Source organism: Nyctereutes procyonoides, unplaced genomic scaffold (genome assembly GCF_905146905.1).
Source record: "Nyctereutes procyonoides isolate TBG_1078 unplaced genomic scaffold, NYPRO_anot_genome, whole genome shotgun sequence".
Taxonomy (NCBI): domain Eukaryota; kingdom Metazoa; phylum Chordata; class Mammalia; order Carnivora; family Canidae; genus Nyctereutes; species Nyctereutes procyonoides.
Window position 1 is genome coordinate 38,188,441 of NW_026575134.1, and position 24,025 is coordinate 38,212,465.

Here is a 24,025-nt window from a genome sequence, read left to right on the forward strand (position 1 = left end):
TGAAGTGGCTTCCTTCTCGTAGTCACAGGATGAAAGATGGCTCTGCTGTATTGGCTATGCTCACCATTCTTAAAGTGACAAAATTCTGAGCAGGGGGACACTGAGCTAGAGATCTGGGATTTTTTTATTATTTTTTTTTTATTTAGGATAGTCACACAGAGAGAGAGAGAGGCAGAGACATAGGCAGAGGGAGAAGCAGGCTCCATGCACTGGGAGCCCGATGTGGGATTCGATCCCGGGTCTCCAGGATCGCGCCCTGGGCCAAAGGCAGGCGCCAAACCGCTGCGCCACCCAGGGATCCCGAGATCTGTGATTCTTGATAGGCTACCAGGTAGTGCAGGCCTGGAGTAGCAGCAACTAGAGTTATAGTGGAAGAGAAATGGAGAGGAAAGCAAAGAAAGAGAGGGATCAAGGGGCAAGAAAAAGAGGAGTAGGGAGATAAGACACAACAGGCAGGTACATGGATGAAAGTAGGAAGAATATGAGATATTCCCCATTTCGTCCAATTGATACAGTGGTCCTTCAGGATACTGAACCTTAGTTTTACACCAGAGGGAGGAAGAGTTAAAAAATTGAATCCAGGGATCCCTGGGTGGCGCAGAGGTTTGGCGCCTGCCTTTGGCCCAGGGCGCGATCCTGGAGACCCGGGATCGAATCCCACATCGGGCTCCCAGTGCATGGAGCCTGCTTCTCCCTCTGCCTATGTCTCTGCGCCTCTCTCTCTCTCTGTGACTATCATAAACAAATAAAAATTAAAAAAAAATTGAATCCATGCCCTCTAGGGTTCCAAAACGCCAGACCCTAGACTTCAAACCAAGATCCATATAAACACTAATGGAAGATCAGAAGAAAAACATATCCAAAGAAGGAACAGATCAAAGTAAACCATACTATTTGTTGTGAGTTACTTCTCTTTGCACTGGGAAACCATGCAGACCTTTTTTTTTTTTTTTTTTTAAGATTATTTGAGAGGGAGAGAGAATCCTCAAGAAGACTCCCCACTGAGCACAGAAGCTGATGGGGCTCCATCTCACAACCCTGAGGTCATGACCTGAGCTGAAACCAAGAGTCGGATGCTCAACAGACTGAGCCACCCAGGTGCCCCTGCAGGGTTCTTTGAAGAGAAAAGTGCTCTAAGCCAAGCAGTTCTCTAGTTTCAAGCCCCTAGTGATATCAAACATTCTCGGAAACAGACTCTCCAATCCTCTCTTGATACTTTTTTCTTTTCAGAATCTCCCTTCCCTTCCTAAATATTGATGTGACACCAGATTTGGAATCTAAACCCTCTGCTCTTCTCACACAAATACTCTTTGTGTTTAGATGCTTAGATGTTCTCACAGCTTAAAGTCTGACCTATAGGTTAACCTATACATCAATAGTTAATAATTCTGTATTGCATACTTGAACGTTGCCAGGAGGGTAGATCTTACAAGATCACAAGAAAAAAAAATTCAACTATGCTTGGTAATGGATATTAACTAGACTTACTGTGATGATCATTTTACAATGTGTACAAATATCGAATCATGATGTTAGACACCTAAAACTAACGTTTTGTGTCAACTATACCACACACACACACACAAAAAAAAAAAAATAGACCAAAACAAAGAAAAAACAAACCCCAAAACCATGGGATTTAGAATCCAACAAATCTGGTCAAAGTCTGACTTTTGCCACTGTATGTAACCAAATGCAAGTTACTTAACTGCTCTTAGATTTCATTTCTTCATTTGTAAGATGAAGATAATAAAAGTTGTAGTAAATATTAAACAATAATGTGTGTAAAGCCTTTAGCACAAAGGTTGGTCCCAAATATTTGCTATTACTATATATGTTCATGTCATTCCCCTTTTATGGGGTTGATAGAAAGATTAAGTGTCAATATATTAAAAAAATTCAACATCTCAGAAATAGTAAGCACTAAATACTAGCTATTATTGCCATCATTACAGAACAGACCTGAAATTGATAGAACTTTTGTCTCTACACTGTGGCCTAGTCCAAGCTACCATCTCTTGCTTAGAATCTTGCAGCTCCTTCTAACCAGTCATCTTGTCCTTTACCCTCCATACTATTATTCTCTATAGCTAGTGACCTGGTCACTTCACTACTTAAAACTCTTTGCTCTTAGGATAGTTTATCACAAGTGCCTTGGGAATAAGGATGTGTGGTCACTGCAACATCTCTATCACCAGCGTAGGACCTAGCATACAGCAAATACAGGTAGCTTTTTTTTTATTATTAAGGTTCTTTATTCATTTTCATAAAATCTTTGCCTTAAAAAGTAACAGTAAAAAATACACCAAGATACCTAGATAAAAGCACGGACTTCTTCCATCTAGTTACTACACTCATTTTTCTGTTTAATTCCTACACTGCTTGAATTTACTTTTAATTCCAGTTAACATATCAATTTCAGGTGTACAACAGTGACTTGACACTTTCATACATCATCCACTGCCCATCATGAGTATGCTCCTTAATTCCCATCATCTATTTCACTCATCCCCACACACATGGATTTTTTTTTTTAAGATTTTATTTATTTATTCATGAGAGACACAGGCAGAGAGAGAAGCAGGCTCCATGCAGGGAGCCCAATGCAGGACTCAATCCCGGGACTCCAGGATCATGCCCTGGGCTGAAGGTAGATGCTCAGCTGCTAAGCCACCCAGGCGTCCCTACATGAAGCTTTTTATTCATTCTTTTCCTTGAATCCCTTTGTATCTCATGGGTTCTATATGCATAGTAGGTCTTAAGGCTTCAGACATACAGAAAAACTGTAGTATCTCTTGTTCAGAGAAGTCTATGTGTCACAGGCACTACCGGCTTCAAGGGACATGTCTCCCTGGGCCTGTGACAAAGTAGTCTCTAAACACTTCATGTGAATTCTGCAAGGTTCATTCCTAAAGGTCCTCATGTCTAAAACAGGCCTGGGACCAAAGAGGCAGTAAGTATCCAGAGGGACTACTACTACTAGGTTTTCTTCAACCAGAGGACAGACATGTGCACCACTTGTCAGTTGGGCTGGATATGATAGCTGAGAAGAGTGCTCACACAGCTAAACATAGATTATATACACATATATGAAGAAGAGAGGTACCTGGTGTTTGAAACAATAATGCAGTAATAGTCTATATGCCCACAATGTTCTAAGTGCAATTACAGTATCTCATTTAATCTTCATAATGACCCTTGGGGGCACCTGGGTGGCTCAGTCAGTTGGGTATCTGCCTTCAGCTCAGGTCACAATCCTGGAGTCCCAGGATCAAGCCTCATATTAGGCTCACCACTTCATGGGGACTCTGCTTCTCCCTCTGCCCCTCACCTCGCTTGAGCTCTCTCAAATGCATGGATAAAATCTTAAAAAGACCCTACTGGTAGGTATTATTATTCCGATGTTACATATGATGAAAGACACCAAAAGCTTAAGAAACTTGTCCGAGGTCTCCCAGCCAAGTAGCAGAATAAGGACTTGAACTCAGGCAGTCTATCTCCAGAGCGTGAGTTTACTGCTTAGTTTTTTTATATATATTATCATTCTGAATCATCTCAAAAACCTATGAGCTAGATTTGAGACATTAACCCTAACAAAGAGAAAATAATGGATTAAAGATATAGGCACTTGAATGAGACATTATTAGCACATCTTTGTCTCCTATAAAATCTATGCATTCCATTGCAGAGGCACATGCTTTAAGTGGATCAGAAAAGAGAAAGAAATGTATATTACAAATATGTGTCAAAGAGATGTATCAACAATCCAAGATTTGAACATCCCTGAGTCTTAAAGCCCATCGTAGAGCCCAGGAAGTGATCCAAGACCCAGAGATGAGCTAGAAGAGCCGAGGGCTCCCCCTTGACCTCTTCTAATCCACAACTTGTAGTGCCCCCAAAAGGGTACTTCTCCTTCATGTTAGAGACAGCCTCCATCCTTAGCCTAGCCCTACTGAGTCAAGCCCTATTATGATAGGTTGAGGCCACTCAGGCAAGTTAAGAGCTTGTACTCATGGGATCAGCAACCAAGCCAACAAAATATAAAAATATTCCATCTTGGGATCCCTGGGTGGCGCAGCAGTTTAGCGCCTGCCTTTGGCCCAGGGCGTGATCCTGGAGACCTGGGATCGAATCCCACGTCAGGCTCCTGGTGCATGGAGCCTGCTTCTCCCTCTGCCTGTGTCTCTGCCTCTCTCTCTTTCTCTCTGTGACTATCATAAATAAAAAAAAATAAAATAAATTTTAAAAAAATATTCCATCTTGATCTTTTGTCTTTTAGGTCAGGCTGACCAACTCACATACCAGCCAGCAAATAATCTTCATTTAAGTTTTAACTTCACTTTAATGAATCTATTCTTTTTTCCCCTTCTTACACTTGACTCACTGCTCTTTCCCTGCACATATCTACTTCGTTGGCCACACACTATGCACCAGGTCAGTGAAATAGAGGTAGGCTCTTCACCTCCTAAGAAAGGTTTGGAATTTATATGGCTATCTCTATTCTTTAGTTATTTAGCTAATATGTATGGTTCCACACAAGTCTTGTATCTTTCCCCCTGAATATAAGAACGTAAAAATTAGTGCTGTCATCACCCCAACTGACATGCTAATGTTGCCCAGTATTTTCATTCCAGTCTATATCCCTCTCTCACAATTGCATACTGCTCTAAGGTAATGCTTTCTTTAACCAACATTTGCCAGTCTTTGTTTAGTGTCCTTCCTTGAATCTGGTTTGCCATTTGAGATCATTTTCCTTCTGCCTCAAGAACATCCTGTAGATTTTTCCTTTTTTGAGTGGCAAACCTTGCCTTTGTCAGAAAATGTTCTTAGTTAGCCCTCTTTCTTTAAAAAGTTTCACTAAGTGTCAATTTCCATGATAAGAGTTTTGTTCTCAGCAGGATAAATGGTAAGGATTCTGGCTTTTACTATTGATGCTGAGAAGCTACCCATCTGGGCTATTTTCTACAGATAGTTTGTTTTCACTCTAGTTGCTCAAGATTTTAAGTTTTCTGCATTTCACCCTGTCTCTAGGAATGAGTTGCTTTTTAAAATCTTGCTTGGAATTCATTGCGATTGCTAAACCTGAGGTCTCGTGACTTTCACCAAATCTGAAAATTTGATCAGCCATCCTATCTTTGGATATTGCCTCTTCCTTCCCACTGTTACTTCCTGGAGTTTCACATAATGTGCATTAAATTCTACTCTCTTGTCCCAACCTCAACAACATTGCTGTCTTCCATTCTTCTTTCTTTCTGTGGAATTCATTCTGGATAATTTGTTGAGAACAATCTTCTAATTCACTAGTAGCCCTTCAACTTCTCCAACCTATTCTTTGAGTTTTTCCTAATTGAAAACAGCTTTTTTCAAATCTGGATTGTGCTATTTTCAAACTTGTTTTAGTTTATAATCAAAACGTTATTTCATTACAATCTGTGTGACAATGCCAACATCTGAAGTATTTAAAGATCAGCTTCTGTGTCTTTTGGTCCATCCTTTTCACTCATGGGGCCTTATTTGTGTATCATCATTTTGAAGCAGGACTGCTCATTTACCTTAGGAGTTTCTCTATGGGAACTGCAGCCATTACAGGGATTGCATCTGCTTCTGGAAGTCACCTGGAGGCGTAACTAAGTACCACTTTAAATTCTCCACTTACAACTGTTTTGGACCACACAGGCAGTGTACAAAAACTTGGTACTGAAAACCCACAGAGGACCATCTTGTGGTTATGAATTCTAAGGGAAAATACTGTACTTCTTTTTCCTTCCATCTAGAACCATGGTTGAGACAAGTAAGCTCCTTGCTGCTCCCTTCTATACAGTTCATTTCTTGTTCACCTTGACACTGAGGGTATTCCAAGCCTTACCTGGAGTCACCTGCAAAACTTATTTCCCCACACACTGTAGAGTCACTAAAATAGATGCTTAAAGTTTGCTGAGCTTGGCAAAAACTCTGGGGAAAAGCGAGCTTTTAGCAATTGCTTAGTTCTTAGGATTCCAGTTTTCACTTCATTCTGAAGATCTGTAGATTCCTTATTTTTATGCTTGTTCATCAATGTGTTCATAAGTATTATTTATAAATGCATTTACCCAGCATCTTGTTTCTGCTGAAATGACAGTTCAGATGATCCACCACAATGCCAACAGAAGCCTGAACTAGTCCCAACTATACGTAGTACACTCTGCCCACCCTTGAGTCTGACAGAATTAGGTTGCAAAAAGATCCAGAGCCCAAAGTTTGCAAAAGACCAATGCTAGCCTTGCCTTAAAAGTGAAGGGAAAAAGGTGTGAAGAGCAGAGTAAGTGCCTGACACTTGATAAGTTCACCATGGATGACCCAGATTTTGTTTCCCTCAGGCGCAACCACCTTAGGGCATTCAGACTATGCCCATTAGCACCTGAGTTTGCTGCAGAAAGACAGTAAGATAATATTCCCTTCTGTATCCTCACTGGAAGTGGAAGAACCAGTCCTTTTCAACAACAGAGATGCATATGGAGAGAAATGTAGAACTTTTTCCTTAGCTAAAAATAAAGCATCACGCTTACAATAATGCTTATGGCTCTTAAAATTTCTACTAACAAGTATAAATTATAGCTCTTGACTCAAAACAGTTGTGGATAACTCGTCCTGGTCACTTCTAATGCAGAAAGACCAAAACGATTGTTCTCATGCTTTCCCTACCTCACTTCCTCCAGCTTTCTCTCCATCCGTGTCTACCTCTAAATTCCGGGTGGGTCATCTGAAGACCCATCTGTCTCACACTGTCAGACAACAGCAAAGTCAGGAAGTCATAGTCTTTTTTGTGAAAAAGACATTCCCTCCTATAAGGTCTTTTCTCTTTTTGTGCTTTCTTGAGGTAGACCATTTCTCAGGAGGGATTTGTTTCCAGACACACCTCCTCGGCTTTGGCCAATGGAGCCCCATGCTCCCCAGTTCGGGTACCCATTGTAGCTAGACAGTGACCTGTTGGTCAAAGTCAACAACTCCAGAAGATCCTCTCTGCACTACCGGGCCCCATATCAAGGACTAGCTTCACCTCTCAGCCACCTGGATGTTATCTACAGGGGATGATTTGTAAGAAGTCTCTCCTACCTACATACCAGCCTATCACTAATACCTCAAATTCAACAGTAAGCTCTTCATTCTTTTGAAATCAAGTTTTTTCTATGAATTCTCCCTTACTGTGTTTATCATCACACCCACCACGAAACTAGTAACAGTGCCAGTGGAGTTGGAGCCAGTCTTCCTAGACTTTAGGTTGAGGATAGAACCTTAAGCAAGTCATTAACTACATCAGGATCTCAACCTTCAATGAACTGACCACAGGTGTCAGAATAACCTACGTGACTTATCAAGATTTCAGTCGCCTCTATTCAATCAGCTTTTGGAAATGGAACATAGGAATCTGTGCTTTTCAAGCTTCCCAGGTAATTTTTTTTTTGCACTTGTTCAGATCCAGAAGGTGAAGTCTAATTGGTCTACTAAGTCTATCCATGAAAATACCAAGATGAATCTCTACTATACTATACTTCAGATAGAAAGACAAAATTGAGGGATCCCTGGGTGGTTCGGCAGTTTAGCGCCTGCCTTCAGCCCAGGGTGTGATCCTGCAGTCCCAGGATCAAGTCCCACATCGGGATCCCTGCACGGAGCCTGCTTCTCCCTCTGTGTCTCTGCCTCTCTGTCTCTCATGAATAAATAAGTAAAATCTTAAAAAAAAAAGGGGGGGGGGGCAGAAGAAGAAAGACAAGACAAAATTGAGAAAGGCTGGTTGGTCCTTAGCTCTTCCTGGAAGAGTTATTTCCAGTTTGTAACTATAGAGTTCAGCAAGAAAGAACAAGTGGTCAAGTGAAGTTGTAACTTTCAGCTGTCAGAAAGTATGTCACAGCAGGACCCATTACGGCTATTTCGCGAACATGTTCACAAAAAAAGCTTCACCGAGACAGAAAAGTGATGGAGCATCATCTATAACCACTTCCAGAAAACAACTCAAGCTCTAAAGGATCAAGGAGTACATTGAAAAATCTTGACAAAATCCACAGGATCCCTAAAGTTGGTGTTAGCAAGAGATACCAATACACTTCAAAAGCATTAATAATCAGTGTCAAGACACTTGAGAGATATAGGGACTTTACAAATCATTCTAACACCTCATTTTAGGTAGAGAGGAAAAATGTTTTTAAAAGACCATAAATCAGGGCGGCTGGCTGGCTCAGTCAGTAGACTAAGCAAGTCTTGATCTTGGGGTCATGAGTTTTAAGCCCCATGTTGGGTATAGAGCTTAAAAATAAATAAAAGACCACAGATTTTAGTCACATAGGATTCTCACAGGTTGTAAAGAGAAAGTGTCCGTTTCATTCTCTAACCCTAACATCCACAACAAAGAAGATGCTCAGTAGATATTTAATGAGATGAAACAAACGGACCCACCCAGGAAGAGGGGAGAAAAGGAAGATTTGTTTATAGCTCAATGTCAGTGGATATAAAGAATGTAACAGAAATAAAGGCTATTCACCAGTAACTTGGCTTTTCCCCAGTGATAGAAAACCATCTCAAGTGAAGCTACCAAACCTCTTTGGAAAGTAAACTGATTAGCTTTTTGGCTCTGTGCTTCATCCTTCTAGTCCAAAACTACAACTGTCACACATAAGCTTTAAAAGGGATCAGCTACCGTGCTTAGATTTACTGGTCTCACTAGCTCAAGAAAGTTTTCATACCCAAGACCTAGTTCAACAAAATTGAGACATGACCATCATCAGAAGCTATAGATTTTTAATCTAAAGATTGGGCATACAGCAAGCATTTTACATAAATTCTCGAGTTTTTTAAATTATATAACAGGAAATAGGGGCCCCAGAAAAATAAGTCTCTTTCCATAGGTCTTAATCCTTGGCCTCCGCAGTAAAAAACGATCCCTAGCAACTCAACAAGTGGTTGCTGCCCACCCACATATTTGGTAGGACACAAAAGCAGCTATAGGTCTGTCCCTTCTCTTATTAGAGGATTGCCAATAGCCTGAAAAGCAACACTGTGACCCAGTATTCAGTACTTATATACATGAGCCTTTTAATTCCACATTTTCATGTTTATTAGGAGAGCATTTGGAGTTGGTAGCTTCTAACCTTCTGGTCATAAATACTAAATGTTCCAGAGGGCCATGTATTGCAACGGGCTTTGTTCAACATTCGCTGGGTCAAATGTTGCAAAAGAATTCCAGTGACTAAGAATGTCATCAATTCCTTATACTTTAGTTTCCTATCTCTAAGTTAGCAACAAGCTTCCCATACTCAGCCACATTTAATTTTTAAGAATCTTCAGAGGAAAAATGTTTCATATGTAATTAAAAAGAGTGTTGCTTCGTAAGAGTTGGAATTGAGCTCAAAATAAATCGATCCCGGTAAAACCCCCTTCTGGCTGCTCTGGAGAGGACACGGATACACATGAGGAAGTAACCAAGATGAAAGGAGGGAAAAGATACAGCTTAAAGTGAAGAAATGACACAGACCCCCCACATACACACTTTAAAAACTTTATTTATATAAAAAACTCATTTGTTTTTAAAAGCATTAACAAGAGAGAAAGAAAAAACAGGAAAGGTATGGAGCAGAAGACATGCCCCTTAGTAGTATTCGGTGGGGAGGTGGGATTTTTGGTTCTCTGGAATTGAATGTTTAGTGTTTTTATAAACAAAAAAGAAAAAAAAAATAGTTAAAGGTCCCCAAAAGCCCATGGCTGTTCTATTACCCACACCCCACCAAGAAAAAGAGCACCAGGAAAAGAGCAGAAGAGGACAAAGAGAAACCAAGAGTGGAGCCAGGTCCAGATGGGGGCAATTTCCCCTGTGCAGTATGTTCTTAGAGTCAAAGAGGGGAAAAGGCTCCTTTTTGCCAGAAAAGGAGTGGGAAGATATGGGGGAGAGGGTAAATAAGGGATTTTAATGCATAGGGAAAGGGAAGGGGATGGTGGGTTGTGCACTTTTCTCCTACCCCGTAGCCTCAATATATCAGGGGAGGGGGAGAGAGAAGGATAAAGATTTCCAGTTGCATTGAACAGAGCTTTTAGATTAAGGGGAGGAGTAAAAGGCAAATAAGGAAAAGGGTTTTTAAAAAAAAAAAAAAAGTCAACCAGCACAGCAGCTGATTCCTCTAGCCCAACCCACTAATAAACACTAAACTGAAAGGAGGAGGTACTGGGGGGTGGGGGAAAGGGGGTCTGGGAGGGAGGGCAGAGATGCAACTTCTCTCCAGCCCCTTCAGAGATGATGGTGATAAAATTCTGGGCAGCTAAGGAATAAGAGTCGCACCACTCACTCCTCCCATATTTTGAGATTCATCAGAACAGGATTTTTGCAAAATCCCAACCATACTATTGAGCAAAAGCTGAATGGCTGAAATCAGAGGCTCTACCAACTCCCAATGGAGAATCTGAGGTTCTCTAGGTCACCTCTCCTTTCTGCTATTTAGGGCCAATAGTGGGTAAGAAAGCAACAAAATATAATTTGCAAAATCATGAAAATGAGAGCACAGAGGCAAAGAAAGGCACATGGAAGGGAAGGAGGAGATGCACCCCAGGCCAAAGGCACAAAGAAGAGGCAAATCCAGGGGCGATCTCCACCTTTTATGGGTAAAGGGGGCAGGAGTATGTACATCAAGTCCTTTTGTCAGCCAACCAATCCAGGGGAGAGGCAGGGGAGGGGCAGGGCTATCAGGGTAGAAAAAGGAGACATAAGGGCAGGGGGAAGCCAGCTTCAAAGCTTCCTGCCAGTTTCAGACTGATTCATATACATTCCTACTAGCTCCTCCTAGAGCTTCTTCTCCTCCCCAGAAGACATCTTTCTGCTCCTTCTCACCCAAAAAGTCTTCCTTGACACATTCTCCTCTTTCTACAGCCTCTTGCAAATGGCCCGGCCAAGTCAGCAGACATTATCACAGGATGGGAGAGGAAGATTAAGGACAGCCTCAATAAGGGGCAATGGCAGCAGCCCAGGGTTGGCATGAGGCTTGGAGAAGAGATGGAGTCTGTAGGTCCATGATGGTCCCTGCCCTGGAGATGAGGAGAGCAAGGTTTCTTAATCTCAGTTCTAGGAGACCTTCACTTACTCAAAGGCCTTTGCCAGGTGGAATGTGCTAATGTTGCCAGCCTTCTTTGATTCAAAAATAGTCATCAGGGAAAAGGGAAGAACTCACACTTCCCATTCTCCAAAAAAATAAAAGTCCCTTCCCCACCAGGAAAGAAAAATCCTGATTAAGAATCATCAGTATATCAGAGTGCTGGACACTGCATATACAGCATGTAACTTCCAATTCTTCCCATGGCTTCCAGTGAGGACTCCCATTCTCTCCCTCCCTCCATACAAGGCCAAGAGTTCCAGGGAGAACTGGCAAAAAGAGCTAATCTGCAGCAGTTTCTCGAGATACGCATATAACTGAGTCAGGCTTCTTGGGAGTGGAGGGGATCTGGAGAGGGGAAGAGGGACAATTAAGCTTCACTGGAAGAAGTTAGGAGTTGGTGGAAAGAAGGCGGCCACTTAGGGCTGTAAGGGCAGGAGGCAGCCTGGCAGTTGGCACAATAGTCCAGCGAAGAAAGGGAAAAATCATCAGTCCATTTCACCACCAAAAAATAAAAGTACATATATTATAAGCCCAGATGTAGCGGAGATAGTGGTGCTAAATCTTCTGCTGTAGGGAAAAAAGAGAAAGAAACATTAACAGGGTTGGGAATGAGGAGAACCAAAAGACAGCTGAGCAAATCTGAAGGGAGAAAAGTAGCACATAATGGAGAATCAGATCACCAGAGGCATGGCCCAGCCTCATAAGAGGCAATAATCACAGAAGCAGCACCCCCAAGCTCCACGTGGCTGAGACTAGGGTCTCTGGCCTGATCAGATCAGCATGATTGGCAAACTGCTGGCACACAGGGGTCTCCTTCCTCAAGGACCATCTTGGGGGTGGCTGGAGGACATACCATGGAGGGGTTAGACACTTGGTCCCCCTCATCATCCAAAACCAACACATCCAACTCTTCCTCCAGAGATTCCTGCCCCTCGTCCTGCTGTGAACACATGCAATTTGTTAGTATGAGAATAAGGAAATAGAAACCTTGTGAGTGTGTGCCAGATCTAAGAAAAAATCCCAACTGGTCAACTCAAACGAAACAAGAGATAGTAAGAAAAGGGCAAGATATTCAAGAAAAGGCAGGGACAGGAAGAAAGTAATGTATGAGAATAGATAAATTAGCATCAGTCACATGAGTAACACATTTATGGTCTTCCTTCCCCTAACCTAACCTAACCACTGCAGATTTCTGACCCAAGAAATCCCAACATGAGTCAAAACTCCTACTTTACCTGAAAATCCCTACCAGAAAGGGATACTCTTTCACTAGGTACTTTTTTCCTATTTCACAAAACATGCAGCTTTCAAAAAAGAACTAGCCTTAGAAGGACAACAGTATATAAAAGAGAATTTACCATCAGGGGTGTTCCCTTCAATGGCTCCATTTCACCTAGATCTCCGGATCGATCCAGTGTTCTGTTGTGGTCCCCTCTCTCATTCAGTGTGGAATAGTTGTTATCTAGAGGAAGAAAAGTACAAGAAACAGGATATTCCCTCTGGTGTACAATATATATTAAGCAGAGATGTGTGAATTAGGCACCCCTGTTGGGAAGTGAACTTTGTCAAATGCTCCAAAAAGGCATTAAGGTCTGGTCCTTGACTTAAGGTCCCGGACTTAAAAAGAACTTGTAGGACACATGATAATAAAGCTAAACAGAAGCGAGCTGTCTATAAATGGTATTGGAATTAAGAGGAGAGAGAGTGAGGTGCACTGCCAACGGTCAGGAAGGACCTAACAAAGAAGACAGGACTTAGTTAAGCCTTAGGGATGAAGAAAATTTAGCAAAGCAAAGAGGAAAGGCATTCCAGTTAGGAGGTATTACCGGAGCAAAACCAAAAAAGTATAAAGAGACAAAATAGCAAATTAGACCAGGGAGGGCTCAAACAGAGTACAAGGGAGAAAGAGGGAGAGGGAGCCTGGGGCCAGCCAGTGAAAGGCTTTAACAGTTTAAGGACCCACACTTGATTCTGTAGTAAGTGGGGGTGGGAGTGGGGGTTGGAGAATGAAGATTTTTTTTTTTTTAACCTCTGAGTAGGTAGGAATGTGGAAGAAAGTAGGTGGATCAAGTTTCACTAACTCTCCTCACATTCTCACAAATGGAAATGTCCAGCCAATGAATGCTCTTTCAGGATGGTAAATGGTGAAGGTGCTAGAAAAAAAAAAAACTTCAAGGCCAGGCAGTTCTCATCTCAGTGAAAAATCACTCCATCCTCAGGCAGGAATTAATCACCTACCTAAAGATTTTGTGTTTGATCCCATACTGCTCATCTGAATTTCTTCCCGATCAGGTTTCTTATCTATACGAAGTCAGAAAGTTATCCACGTCAAAAACCAACTCTTCAAACTCTATGCTCATCATAAAAATGCTCTCTGGTCGGTCCTCCCTCCCTCTCGTCAAATTTTTACTGAGTACCCACCATGTGCCAGATAGTAGACAAAGCCCTCATGGAACTGAAAGAGATCCCTTTCCAAAGGACTCCTAACATAAGAAATCATTCACTCTAAGCCAGCAATTGTCAAATTATTTGGTCTCCAGACCCCTTTACACTCTTAAAAATTAAGATCCAAAAAGCATCCATTGGTGTCGGTCATATGTATTACCATTTGTACTGGAAATTTTAGATATTTATTTCACTTAAAAGTAACAACTATGCACAGCCTGGGTGGCTCAGTGGTTTAGCGCCACCTTCGGCTCTGGGCGGGATCCTAGACCAGGATCCCGTCCCGCATCGGGCTCCCTGCGTGTAGCCTGCTTCTCCCTCTGCCTGTGTCTCTGCCTCTCTCTCTCTGTGTCTCTCATGAGTAAATAAATAAAATCTAAAAAAAAAAAAAAAAAAAAAAGTAACAATTACCTATTCCATGTTAACTTTTAAACACTTAAAAAGCACGGGTTTTTTTTAAATAACATTTTTGCACATCTCTTTAAGGTTTGGCTTAATAGAAGATAGCTGGATTCTCATATCAGCTTTTGCATTCAATCTGTTGTGATGTAATTTTAGTTAAGGTTTATAAGAAAATCCAACTTCCAGATAAAATGTTAGAACAAGGAGAATTTTAATAATCTTTTCAGATAACTGGATGTTCCTTGATAGTATCCTAACACTCAACAAGTACAGCTCCTCTAAGGTTAGCAACTATATGGAACCTGAATCCAAATGAACGATCTCTTCATACTTTGTTAAATTAAAAGACACTGGTCCACCTTGCACTTTGAATAGGTCAATTACTTATGCATGATTCTGAAACATCACGCATTGGTCACTTGAAAAATACTGGTTCACAGAGTAATGCAGATCTTCTAAATGTTAACACATTTCATTATGCAACATCAAAAAAAAAATCGCATTCATTACCATCACCACAGATTTCATTAAAAAGTCTTTTAAGTACTGGGGTGTTACCAGACTCATAATGGCAGGTACAGGTTTGTCAAAATTATCATTTTCACTTGAAAATTCAGGTAACAAGTATGGTCACTTATTTTTCCTCAAAGTGACAAGCTCATGGCATTCATTTTTGAGAAAATATCTAGCAAATATTCAAGCCTGAATAGCTGTAGTTGGTCATCCTTTTTTTCAAGGCAAAATGCCATTCCATAAAAAGAGTGGCTAGTCCACTTAGAAACTCCAACTATGGCACTAGTGTTTCTCCTCAGGTCAACCACTATGCTTTGTATGCAGCACAGGATATTTCAAGATGTGTACTCAAGGTTACAAACAATAAAATTAATTTTTACAGCTCCATCAAGTACATTTTTTTTTAATATTTTACTTATTTATTCATGAGAGAGAGAGAGAGAGAGAGGCAGAGACACAGGCAGAGGGAGAAGCAGGCTCCTTGCAGGGAGCCTGACGTGGGATCCCAGGTCTCTAGGATCCTGCCCTGGGCTGAAGGCGGCACTAAACCGCTGAGCCACTGGGGCTGCCCCATCAAGTACATTCTTAAGTGAAATTTACTCCTTTTTAAATTGTGAGTCCATGGCAATAGACTACAATGACTGGTTTGGTTTGATGTCCCTGCCAGGGCTGCCACAACAAGCACCAGAGTGTGCATCACCAAGGCTTTTGTACAATCGGCCTAAATGTCGATAGACATAGGAATCCTCACACCACATTTCAAGAGCCCTGACTAAGGCAAAAGCCAAGTGTCCTCAAGATAACAAGAGTTACAATATACACTTCCATGAAAAAGAAAACTTTTCCTAAAACAAAATACGTAATTCATATTTTGGGGAGAAAATGTATTTGCTCACATGCCAGAAGTGTGTAAAAGATAGAACCAGGCAGCCGGGGTGGCTCAGCAGTTTAGCGCCACCTCCAGCCCAGGGTGTGATCCTGGAGACCAGGGATCGAGTCCCACATCAGGCTCCCTGCATGGAGCCTGCTTCTCCTTCTGCCTGTGCTGTGCCTCTCTCTCTGTTTCTTTATTTATGAATAAATAAATAAAATCTTAAAAAAAAAAAAGATAAAACCACAAAGAGCAGCGGTTATCTCTGGGTAATAACAGAAGTGGTTTTGTTGGGATGCCTGATGGCTCAGTGGTTGAGCATCTGCCTTTGGCTCAGGTCATGATACTGCGGCCCTGGGCTGAGTCCTGCATCGGGATCCCTGCAGGAAGCCTGCCTCTCCCTCTGCCTATCTCTGCCTCTCTGTGTCTCTCATAAATAAATAAATAAAATCTTTAAAAAAAAAAATAGAAGTGGTTTTGTTGTTATTTTTCTAGTTGTCTGCATTTTCTAATTTCTCAACAGCCCGTATGTTACTTGACATTACATGGAAATTTAAAAAGCAAAAAATAATCATTAGGTGACATACACATGTATCAAGTCATTTGTGTTGTACCTTACACATGTACAATGATAGATGTCAGTTCTCTCTCAAAGAGAGGATATGGAGAGATGAGGGTTTACTGTCCTGTCATTGTAAGTCTGCAAGGAAGGACAGAGGATCCCACCCAGGCTCCTGCTTTTGTTTCATTTTCTAATGCTCAAACCTAGCCGCTTCTGTTGTAAAATCCCCAAGTATTATTACCCTTTACCAAAATATTAGCTCATTCAATAATAAATTTATATTCTATTCCTTAGGTAGCCCACGCACTAAAGAACAGCAGAAGTGGAGTAAAAGCAGAAGGGTGAGCCCCCTAGATACTGCACCTGTTTTCTGGTTCCGGTCAATGAGAGGGAGAGTGGTGTCGTCATACGAATGACTGCTCTGGCTTCGAGAAGCATTTAGATTTACCTGGAGGCAAACAAAATGCAACAATGTCACAGACCACTGAATTCACCCCCATCTTATTCCCCAGTGGGCAGACCTTCAGGTCCCTATTCCCAAACACAACTCTCACCAAAAGGTAATTCATATGGGTTAAATAAATACCTATACAGCGAAACAAACTAGGATGTTACAGCTTCTGTTTATGTTCCTAAAGAGAAGACAACAGAGAAGGTGACTTCCTTCAAGGAGCTGTGGCAGATTTGGGGAAAAGTCAAAAAGACCACGTTCCTTCGTCATGACCAGCACAGACAGCATGCTGTGATACAGAGGAAGGCCACGGCTGTTTGGGCAGCAAATGAAGCATACAGGCACTACTCCTTTCGGGAGGAGGAGTAAACCAAATTATTTCCTCACTAACTAAGACTTGGGATAAAGTAGGACTTAACATGACAGTGAAGCACAAGAAACCAAAGACAAAAGTGGTACATGAGACCCATGTCAAAAGTACGCGCCTCAGGCTCCAGAGCTACGCTACCTGGAAGTCTGATTTCTTCCATCCTTCTTTTTCCAATGGCTTCCGTAGTTCCTTATAGCCCCAGATCGTCTGTAATACAAGTGCTGCTGCTCGGACTTCTTTTTCTGAACGGTTCCTTTTGAGGAAAGTAATATCAGATGGAATTTGGACATTAAGACCAGGGAAGAAGCTAACAACCTGTACTCTCTAATGTAATGTAACAACAGAAATGCCAAAATAGGCAAGACCAAGTATTCATCAAGTTCTGTATTCTGTCCCCAACAGTGATGCACAAAAAAATGTCTGATAGAAAAGGGGGTTATCAACTGATAGCTCAACATTAAGACAAAGAACAGCAGTATCTCTTCATACTTCACATATAAATAAGGGACAATAAGCTTAGAAAGCAAAGGGAGTGCTCCTTTCCAGCAGCAACCCTATCACACTCAAACTCTTCCAGTTGTTGTTTTAAGTGCTAAACTCACCCTGATTTGTTGATCAACACCAGCTTCTCAATGCCCTGTGTCTCTCGAAGCTTTTTGGCAGCCTCCAGGTTCTCAGCAATAACCTCGTTGATGGTGTTCAAGAGAGAGACCACAGTGTCCTCAGAGAAATTCTGGGAAGAGCTCTGCTGCCCTCCTGGCAGATTCTTTACCAAGTTGGGAATAGCATGTTTACCTACAGCATTAAGACGAAAGGAATTGTGCAGGGAGAACAAGCCAAGTCCAGCTATGAGGAGCCTAACACTATACTTAATTACACTCATCATATATAGTGCCAGTCCTGTCCATAGGAATCAACTTCATTCTACTACAGACTATTATATTGGAAGATATGATCAGTGGGAATGTGTGGAAGTGTTAACAATGCCTACTAACAAAGGATGTGCTTTAAATAAAGAGTTGCCTCTGTTCTGTTTTTGAAGAGTCAACACTTCTTGTCTTTCTAAGAACCGTTAAACTAGAACCCTCAGATCGCAAACTACGGAGGGCTAGCTAAAATTCCACCTCTGTCATTTCAATAATAAACGATTCAACATCTGCCGGATGAGAGGCTTTGTACTAGATGCTGAACTAATGGTTCACATCCAACTCCTTACCAATGAGTTCTTTGTTGCGAGCATCCACGGCCAGATTTCTCAGTGCTCCAGATGCAGCTTTCACTACCCGCTCGTGTTCATTGGTCAGGAGGTCAGCGATGGCAGAAAGAGCCTTCTCTTGACGCAGAGCAGAGCGAATGTATCGGCCATACTAGAAGTAACATGTTGAAAGAGATAGAACAGATTACAAATGGCGGCAAACTAGTCAGCTGAGTCCTCTCACCTCTAAATCCATGTTCAAAAAGGTACTCACCGTCCAGCGCCCAGCACACAAGTTCTGGATGGCTCCAGCTGAGGCTTCTAGGATGGCAGGAGTCTTGCTCTCTTTGAGGAGTGAGATGTATATCCGAACTACCTCTGGCTGAAATAAAAGCTCATAGCCTGCACAAGAAAGGGCAGGAAAGCAGAAGAAGCTAGTCAGTACCTATGCACCAGGCTCTGGCTGGTTGAAGTCCAGCCTCAGTACTCTGGATTGATGGATTTATGCTCCTATACCACTAGACTCCCTATACTCTCCCACCCACCCAACAGCCAACTCAGAGGCTTGAGTCCATGCCTTCTTAAGAATAATTCATCCATGGTAGAAGAACAGACATCAACTTATTATGTGCAACTCCTCTGTCTCCTTCCTCCTTGCCTCTTCCCTTCCACAGTTTACTTTGGCCTTGGCACTTGGAGGATTCATTTGCCCACTGATAGCACTCAGGGTCACAGATTCCTCATCTCAAATTAATTGCTTCTAACTTACCTGAGTCATTCTGCTCACCTTTACTATGACTAAGTATAAGGGGCCTATCCTAGATTTAATAATATATAAAAATTTTTATATCCATGAAAAGCTGTGAATTTTAAGCCCACTGTATTGATAAATATAAACACCCAAACTGTGAGAAAGAGGCTTCTTATAACAGGTGATGATTAAGTCCTAAGTACTATAGTGGTTACTTAAGGCACCTAACGTTTCTAGCCTCACATACCATTGGGACCTTACTCATCTTCCAATAATCTGAAAAGTTTCCATAACAAGCCATCCTTCACAAGTTACTGCTACAATACGTTTCCCAATGCTTCACCATCACTCCACATCCAGAGTTGAAGGAACAAGAACAATGATCATATTGCACAGCCTACTGCTAGGCTACCTGACACTTATTTGTGTATGTAAGAGACCCTGGAGACTAAAAAGAAAAAGACAACCTACCTCGAGCTGGACTAGTTCTTTTAGGGAAATCCACTGTATCATTCGCTGGATCCTCTGTGGGTTTTTTCCCTTTGGAAATTAAAAAAAGGAGAGAGGGGTAAAAAGTTTGAGAAAGAGTCCATGTGGTGCACTTTTATTCTTCAGTCAAAATATTTTTGATCAGAGATGCATCAAGAGGGGGGAAAAAAAAACACCAAAACCAAAAACCAAAAAACCAAGCCCCACCCCCGTCCCTACAGGGGGCTGCACAGAAACAAGGACAGAAAACAGGCAGCAGACAAGTAAGACAAGGATAAGCACCGTGGTTGCTGTTGTCCTGAGTTCTGATCACTGGGACTGCTGCCCAGGAATAGCATGCCAGGAGCCACTAGCTCCAAAGAGCTGAACTTGTTTCCATGGTCCTCCTCAACTGAATTTTCCTACATGCATCCACAGGGAAGGGTTAGGAAATACTAGGGAAGCTAAAACCAAAGCATGCAAATTAGAAGTAGGGAAGCACCTTCAATGACTCCACTCACCTCTGGAGAACCACTCATCTTCCAGTGCGTCACCCAAGGTGGAAAGCAGAGAGAAAGGAAGGAAGAAAAATGCAGGAGAGAGGTGTCAACATGATCACGGGCAAATAAGCAGGAAAGCAGAGAGGAAAAGAAAAACACAGGAAACACAAAGGAGGAATGGGGGAGAAGGCCCCATATTAGTTGAATTCTCATCCTTACTGCCCCCAAACTGATACCAGTACCACCACCACCACCACCATTATCACTGCACACGACACAGGGAAGCAGCTGCAGAGCAAGGAGATATCCTTGACTAGGAGGACTCATGTATCACTCAGCAAGTATTTTGTACCTAAAGCTAAAAGTGTTCCTTCCCCTTCCTGTCCTACCACTAAAGAGCAAGGGACAATGACCCAAGACTCACCTTTGCCTTTCTTGGCCCCAAAGCAACTGGCAGCATGTGGCCCAGTATTGTTGGCAACACTGGGAGGTGCCTCTTGGTAACGCTCTGCCTGTGGGATCTCCCGGTGCACTTGATAGGACAGATTTCGAAGAAGGCAAACACAGTTCTCCACAAGCTTGACAACACAAGAGGAAGGGCTCGGTGAATGAGGAGAACATCTATCGTGATTTCCCCACAAGTACAGATTTCCGTGATTCAAGAATTAATATACTGATCCCCAAAAGCATAGCCTAATCCGTCATCTCTCACAAAGCCTCTTAAGTGCACCAAGCTTCTCAAAATCCTTGCAGCCTCAGGCTAATGGAAGGCTTCTGCCACCATTTGTGTGTGACACAAAACAGGGTCACCCTTTTTTCCTACTTAGAAAAATATATAACCTTGGAAATACAGCTAAACAGCCTTAAAATAGATGACATAGGTGACGGAAATGCTAGAGAAAACGGTTTTCTTCTAAGGTGAACATCTACTTTAGGCAGGGGGGCTGGTACGCATGGATACCTAATGTCATTTGAAAGCCTGAGCTGGGGAGGTCTGCGCTACAGGTACCTTAAGGGTTGCTATGAATGGAATTCACTCAGCCATTAACTTACCTTGCTGTCTGAATCCTTCTGCCCAATCTCAGCCTGAACAATGAAAATGAGGGCATCCACTAAACCATCACACTCCCGAAGTTTCCGGCGAGCTTCACTCCTCTCTGAGCTGACATTCCTGAAGGGGAAGGGAGAGGCTTCAAGATGACTCAGATCTAGAAATCCTCCTTTAATATCTTCAACATTACAAACCTCCTCCATACCTTTTCTTTTTACTATAACAATTAGTGAATACTTGTTATAAGCAAGGCACTGTAGGTCAGAGAAAGCTGAGTAAGACATTCCCCACTTTCAGACATTTATAACAAGGCCGCAGGGGGTGGGGGACTAGGGAGGGTCTAAGTAAAGTATACCAACAATACTTTAAGATCACATAGATACTTCCTGCACAGAAGTACAAATGAAGAATGGGGCAGAGCATACGGGGTATTCCAGAGAAAGACTACACTGCAACATTTATAGGATAGAAAAAGAAATCAGGAAAACTTTCCTAAATAAAGGCAATTTTGAATTTAGCCTCATAAGATAAATAAGGAGAGGCACCTGGGTGGCTCAGTTGATAGAGCATGTGACTCTTGATCTCAGGGTTTTTTTTTGTTTGTTTTTTTTTAATTTTTATTTATTTATGATAGGCACACAGTGAGAGAGAGAGAGGCAGAGACACAGGCAGAGGGAGAAGCAGGCTCCATGCACCGGGAGCCCGACGTGGGATTCGATCCCGGGTCTCCAGGATCGCGCCCTGGGCCAAAGGCAGGCGCTAAACCGCTGCGCCACCCAGGGATCCCTGATCTCAGGGTTTTAAGTTCAAGCCCGTTGGGTGGAGATTACTTAAAATCTTAAAAAAAAAAAAAAAAAAAAAAAAAGACAAAGAAACAAGGGCACTGTGGCCTGAGGGAAGAACACAACTTCCTCCCTCTCCATTCTAGGACTTTGTACTCCTTTTGTTGCATTTATTGCAGCTTTACTCAAAATACAGGTCACTGAGGACAGGGACACAGACACACACAAGCTCGGGACTAAGACAACTAACTGCCTTCCACGTGGTAGATATTGAACAAATGTTTACAAAATCAAATGAACAAAGTCAAAGAGACACAGAAGTGAGGATGTGTAGGGGAACAAGTAAACTGACATATCAAAAGTATGTGGCACACAAGCAAGTAGTAACAAAGGTAGAAAGACAGGCTGGAATCATAGTGTGCAATATAGATAGGAATGGAAGCTGAATGACAGGCTAAAGAATTAAAAAAGAATTTCTTTTTTAAATTTAAATTAGTCCTCAAAAATTCAATCTTCATATTCTCGAAGCCCTTATGTTACCTAAGACAGCCAGCTGTGTTGGTGAGCACTGACTCCCATTCAATATGGCGTGGCTTACAATCTTCATTAGGTTCCCGCTCCCAACCAGAATGTGGGATGATCACTTCATCCGTCAACGCATGCAATGCATGGTCCACAATCTCCATTTTGATTGAGTCATGGGATGAGAGATTCCACAGGGTTCCTGGCAGAGACAACTCATCAGATACTTCAACACCCAAGACAGTATGTTTTAAGAATACCAAAGAGAATCCCCTATTCCATCATTTCTCAGTCTTCCCCAATGACCAAATACCTTGTAATGATATTCAAAGCTTTTGTTTGTGACCCATAAGAAATATACATTATGGCTCAACATATACATACATACATGTATATCAAGAAATAAAGTTTCATAAAATACTTTCTATAAGCAACGCTCTCTGGGTTATCTATACCAGAGTTTCTCAAACTCAGCATGGCTGACCTTTTGGGCCAGATATTTCTTTATTGTGGGAAGCTGACCTGTCCATTGTTAGATGTTTAGCAATATCTGTGGCCTTTATTCATTATATACCAGTAGCACTCCCTCCCCTTAACCCAAGTAATGACAATCCAAACCATCTCCAGACATTGCAAATGTCCCCTGGCAGGCAAGATCAGTCCTCGTTGAGAATTAATAATCTATACCACTTCTCGTTCTTGCTTTGTCTTGAAATGCTGATCGGGATCCACAAATGTGTTCAATACATACTAATGGATCACAACCCACAATATGAAAAACAACTCTTCTAAAAGCAAGGACCACAAGCTCAAGTGTCTACACGTGCCAGGCAGGTAAGTCAGGATAAACAGATATTTAAAAGAAATGACAAAAGAGTGAAAAAAGGGCAAAAGACTCCCAGCTTCAGCATTTGGGAGACAACTTGCTATATGGCAGTAGTTGGCTAAAGATAACGAAGTATGTTCAGGATTATTGCAAACCAGAGAGCACACATAACAGCTCAAACCTTTGCTACTGTCAGGTAGCAAAACTGATCCACTGTTGCCAGTTCTCACACTTTAATAAAAGCCAGCATCTGGAATTTTAAGTGAAATCTTCTGAATCTTAAACATCAGCAATCAATTCTTTAAAATTGTGAAAACCTTATGTGATCCAAACAAATCAGTGAGATAGCTCTGCCCAAAGATCACCAGTTCACAACCTTGAGTCAAAAGTAAAAGGACCAGAAGTCCTTCTGGCTCTCAACACCTCTAGGGGTCACGGTAACCCCAACCCAGCAGCTGCCCTTGTGCCAGTAACTCACCGGTGATGACTTCAGTGAGGTCCATATCCCGAGCCTTTCGGAGCAATCGCACAAGGGCAGGAACACCATCACAGTTTTTTATGGCAATCTTGTTATCCTGGTCACGCCCAAAAGAGATATTCTTGAGAGCTCCACATGCTCCAAGGTGCACTTCCTTTTTAGGGTGGTCTAACAATCCCACCAGTACTGGGATCCCCTTGAGCTTCCGAACATCAGTCTTCACCTTGTCATTGCGATAGCACAAATGCTGCAGGTATGCAGCTGCGTTAGACTTGACGGCATCCAAGCGGAACCCTAACATGGCTATCACCTCAGGCAGCTCTGGCTGTCTCCAGTTAGGGGGTGGAGGCCCCCCCTTGCGCAGGCTATCCAAGCTTGCTAAACTTCCCCGTTCGTGCTGGGCCAGAGGAGCCCAATAGTACTGGTCCGAAGGCACCTCCTCACCAATCATGTCTTCATAGCTCCTGTAGTGTTGAAGGAACCGAGGGGAAAAGAAGAATACATCAAGTTGTCTAGTCTGGTTTCCTGGGGAGCTCCTATGACCCCTTACCTCCAAGGCAGGAGTAACTTCAGCTCTAGTACACTACATCTTACCTCTCCTTTGCATAAATGATATACTGATCAATTTTTCTTAAGGAGATAAGGGAACAATTTCAAAGGCATCTGCAGTTAGATTAAAAATACCTTTTTTCCTGTCAAGTTTACTAGTTCAGAGAATAATTAGCAT

At 42.1% G+C, this 24,025-nt stretch overlaps 1 protein-coding gene across 9 annotated transcripts in view; it reads right to left on the reverse strand.

The window, feature by feature from the left end:
* Positions 1-9,515: 9,515 nt before the first annotated feature.
* The window catches only part of CTNND1 (catenin delta 1), a 47,298-nt gene continuing 32,788 nt past the window's right edge, over positions 9,516-24,025 (reverse strand). For 4 of the 9 annotated variants that reach the window (XM_055301073.1, XM_055301072.1, XM_055301071.1 and 1 more), the window contains 13 exons: positions 23,299-23,762; positions 22,013-22,196; positions 20,693-20,810; positions 20,064-20,217; positions 19,143-19,211; positions 18,195-18,322; positions 17,942-18,092; positions 17,328-17,520; positions 16,864-16,978; positions 16,268-16,352; positions 13,350-13,412; positions 12,470-12,573; positions 11,685-12,051 (listed from right to left, as the gene is read on the reverse strand). In XM_055301073.1, coding sequence (XP_055157048.1) covers positions 11,887-12,051; positions 12,470-12,573; positions 13,350-13,412; positions 16,268-16,352; positions 16,864-16,978; positions 17,328-17,520; positions 17,942-18,092; positions 18,195-18,322; positions 19,143-19,211; positions 20,064-20,217; positions 20,693-20,810; positions 22,013-22,196; positions 23,299-23,762 — 1,993 coding nt within the window. In that variant the 3' untranslated portion in view covers positions 11,685-11,886. The other 5 variants (XM_055301076.1, XM_055301075.1, XM_055301078.1 and 2 more) reach the window with 5 other exon arrangements.